At 50.0% G+C, this 2,604-nt stretch overlaps 1 protein-coding gene across 1 annotated transcript in view; it reads left to right on the top strand.

Annotated features, from left to right (window-relative positions):
• Positions 1-214: 214 nt before the first annotated feature.
• SKAP1 (src kinase associated phosphoprotein 1) overlaps positions 215-2,604 on the top strand; it is a 161,247-nt gene continuing 158,857 nt past the window's right edge. The window contains exon 1 of the mRNA XM_009892211.1: positions 215-248. Within this exon, the coding sequence (XP_009890513.1) occupies positions 215-248 (34 nt within the window). The remainder of the gene's footprint in view (positions 249-2,604) is intronic.

Genomic DNA, 2,604 nt, shown 5'->3' with positions numbered 1-2,604 from the left:
GGGGACATGGGCATCCTGGCTGCCTGAGAGGAGGTAGGTTGAGCTGGCCGGGGCTGTACCAGGAGGAGGCATCTGAGCGGAGCCCAGTGGTTCCTCCTACCTTTTTTTGGGTGTCCCCGCCCTCCCTGCTTCCTTCCTTGCTCTGTCCCTGCCTCTGAGGGACAGGAGCAGTAGCAGCAGGTTTGGCTCCTGTGGAAAGGAGGTGGCGGGTATCATGATCCCAGAGGAGATTCAGAGACTCCTGGAAGGTAACCACGAGTTCCTCCTTCCTCCCCTTCTGCTTAATGGGGGAAATCTGCTGTGGTTGCAGGGGAAGAAGCTGAAAAGCTTTTTGCACCCCACTGTGCTGAGCCAGAGAGGGGAGGGGAAGGACTGTGGGAGCTGCTGCTTCTCTAAGGCTGATGGTTTCAGGGTCCTCAGGTTATGTATGCCCTCCTTGTCTCTAACCCCAGTGAGAGTGTAGGGGACGTGGCTGCCTGTCTTGGTCTTTTTGGGGCTGTCTTCCTGTTGCTCAGGAGCTGGCAGGTGGGGCCGTGCCTGTGTTAGGGGTGGGGAAGCTCTCTGGTGGTTCCAGAGCCTGTGTAAGTAGAAGGGAGTGTATGTGAGATTGAGCAGTGTCTTCTGGCATGGTCAAAAGATGTCTCCACTGAGTGCTTTCGGTTAAGGAATTGAGGTTAGTGTCACCAGGGTGAGACAAGAGCGCAGGTACAAAAGGGAAAAGAAGCTTGTGTGCTGCAGGGAGCCCTCTCAGTAGGTTTTTGTTGTGGCTGTGGCAGTGGTGTCTCCTGGCTTTGGATGTTGTGCGAGTGCTGTGTGTCGCACCAGTGGTGCGATGAGCAAGCTATCTCGGTGGGGGTGCATCCTCAGCAAAGCTTCAACCCCATCAAAAATGGGGGTATAGCTGAGAGCAGTGCTGGCTTCAACCCCCACTTCTTGATAATATGAATGTGACCTCCTGACGCCTCAGCTTCTGAGGGAATGAGCTATGCTGAGAGCTGACAGCAGTGGCTTCTGTGTGTAAGATGGCAGGTGGGAGCTTCTGAAGTTGTTTTTTGTGGACTTCTTCACAAACTTGATCTGCAGCACTTCTAGTCATTGAAGCGGTGGGTCAGCCAAACAGAAACTGCTCAACTCTTCTATTAAAAGATGCTTCACAAACACCAACAGCTTCTGTACGGACCTTTGCGAACGTTGCTGAGCCCATGGTGTGGGAAGCGAGGGTTTGGTGAGAGAAGTGCCGTGCAGAGGTGACCACATCACAACCTGCCCATAAATAACACCCCGGCAGCAGCATTGCAGGCTGGAGCAGCGGTGTCAGCCTGGTGCCGAACACCACGTGCGGGCGTTACCGGCACATCCTGCTGTCGCAGATGTGGGGGGGAAGGAGTCACTAGCATCTTGTGTTCAGGGCTGGCCCCAGCTACCGCAAGGCTTGGTGACCTTTCGTTTCCTGCGGCGGAGGCTCCTGGCAGCTCCAAGCGCTTGCTCCATCCCCTCCGAGACGCGAGAGAACTTCCAGTCCTGGGATCTGTCAATCTGAGAGACAGAGTGTGCAGCCTCCAAGCCCGTCAAAGCTCACTTCCAAATGCTTTGTGTCTTCCCCCAGATGTAGGTGTAAATTTTCTCCTCTGTTTTTTAATCATGGGGGCTTCAGTGAAGTTCACCCTTTCACATTTTTGATGTGTGGCACTTTATTGTTCAGTGCTGACACTTTTGTAAACAACTCATTTCTGCACCTGCCACCTTCCTTTAACTTAGATTATTTTCTTGTTAGCTGACTGTTTTTAATTGAAGGCTTCAGATCTCCTTCTAAAGCACAGCCTTTGTTTGCTGACAAGTATAGCAGGCTATGAATGGAGATTAATTGCATGTCACATACCTCTGTATCAAACTTGCTGTGTCTTAACAATCTATACGGTCTTGAGGCCTTCCAGTGGCTGAGGAGGTTTCTAACTATGCAGGCTGGAAATGAAGGAGCTTAAGCTATTGCAGTGTTTGGAAACTGCATTACCGTAAGAATTCTTGTATTTAAAATAAAAATCACAAATAGAGGAGGAAACGTATACTGATGTACAGGCAATAACCTCTGCTTCCTTACATTAAAGTTTGGTCCGTAGCGCAGCACTGTTGAAGCGATGCACTGAAGTCGATGGTTTGCTGGTAACGGTTGTGTTATTATCACATAAGACATCTCTGAGGTTGCGGTGGTTGAAAGCCGACACAATACGGCTATTCTCTCCACACTGCGATCCTGCAACACTTACAAATGCTTGTTATTTTCTGTTTATGAGTAGATGTGGTTGCAATTATATTGCTTGAAGTTCCACCTTGCAAATAAGCAATCCAAGGTTCATAAACTCTGTGTCGTCAGTTCATGGCACAGTTTCGCCTTTGGCTCCTCACCTTTTAAAACTACTTTTGCTTAAGGGTCTCTCATGTTTGTTTGGCACAAATTTTTCTGAAGGCTGAAAGGGTGGTTCTAAGAAAAGTGATACATCTCTGACAAACCCAGGGCTTCTGCTTTGGTTTGGAGAAGGAAAAGCAGTCTGATGATCTTCCCTTCACCTGCCTCGCGCGATCCTCTGTGGTTCAGATGGAGGGGGG

The sequence above is a fragment of the Charadrius vociferus genome, unplaced genomic scaffold (genome assembly GCF_000708025.1).
Source record: "Charadrius vociferus isolate BGI_N301 unplaced genomic scaffold, ASM70802v2 scaffold509, whole genome shotgun sequence".
Classification (NCBI taxonomy): domain Eukaryota; kingdom Metazoa; phylum Chordata; class Aves; order Charadriiformes; family Charadriidae; genus Charadrius; species Charadrius vociferus.
This window is presented reverse-complemented; position numbering and strand designations above follow the sequence as displayed.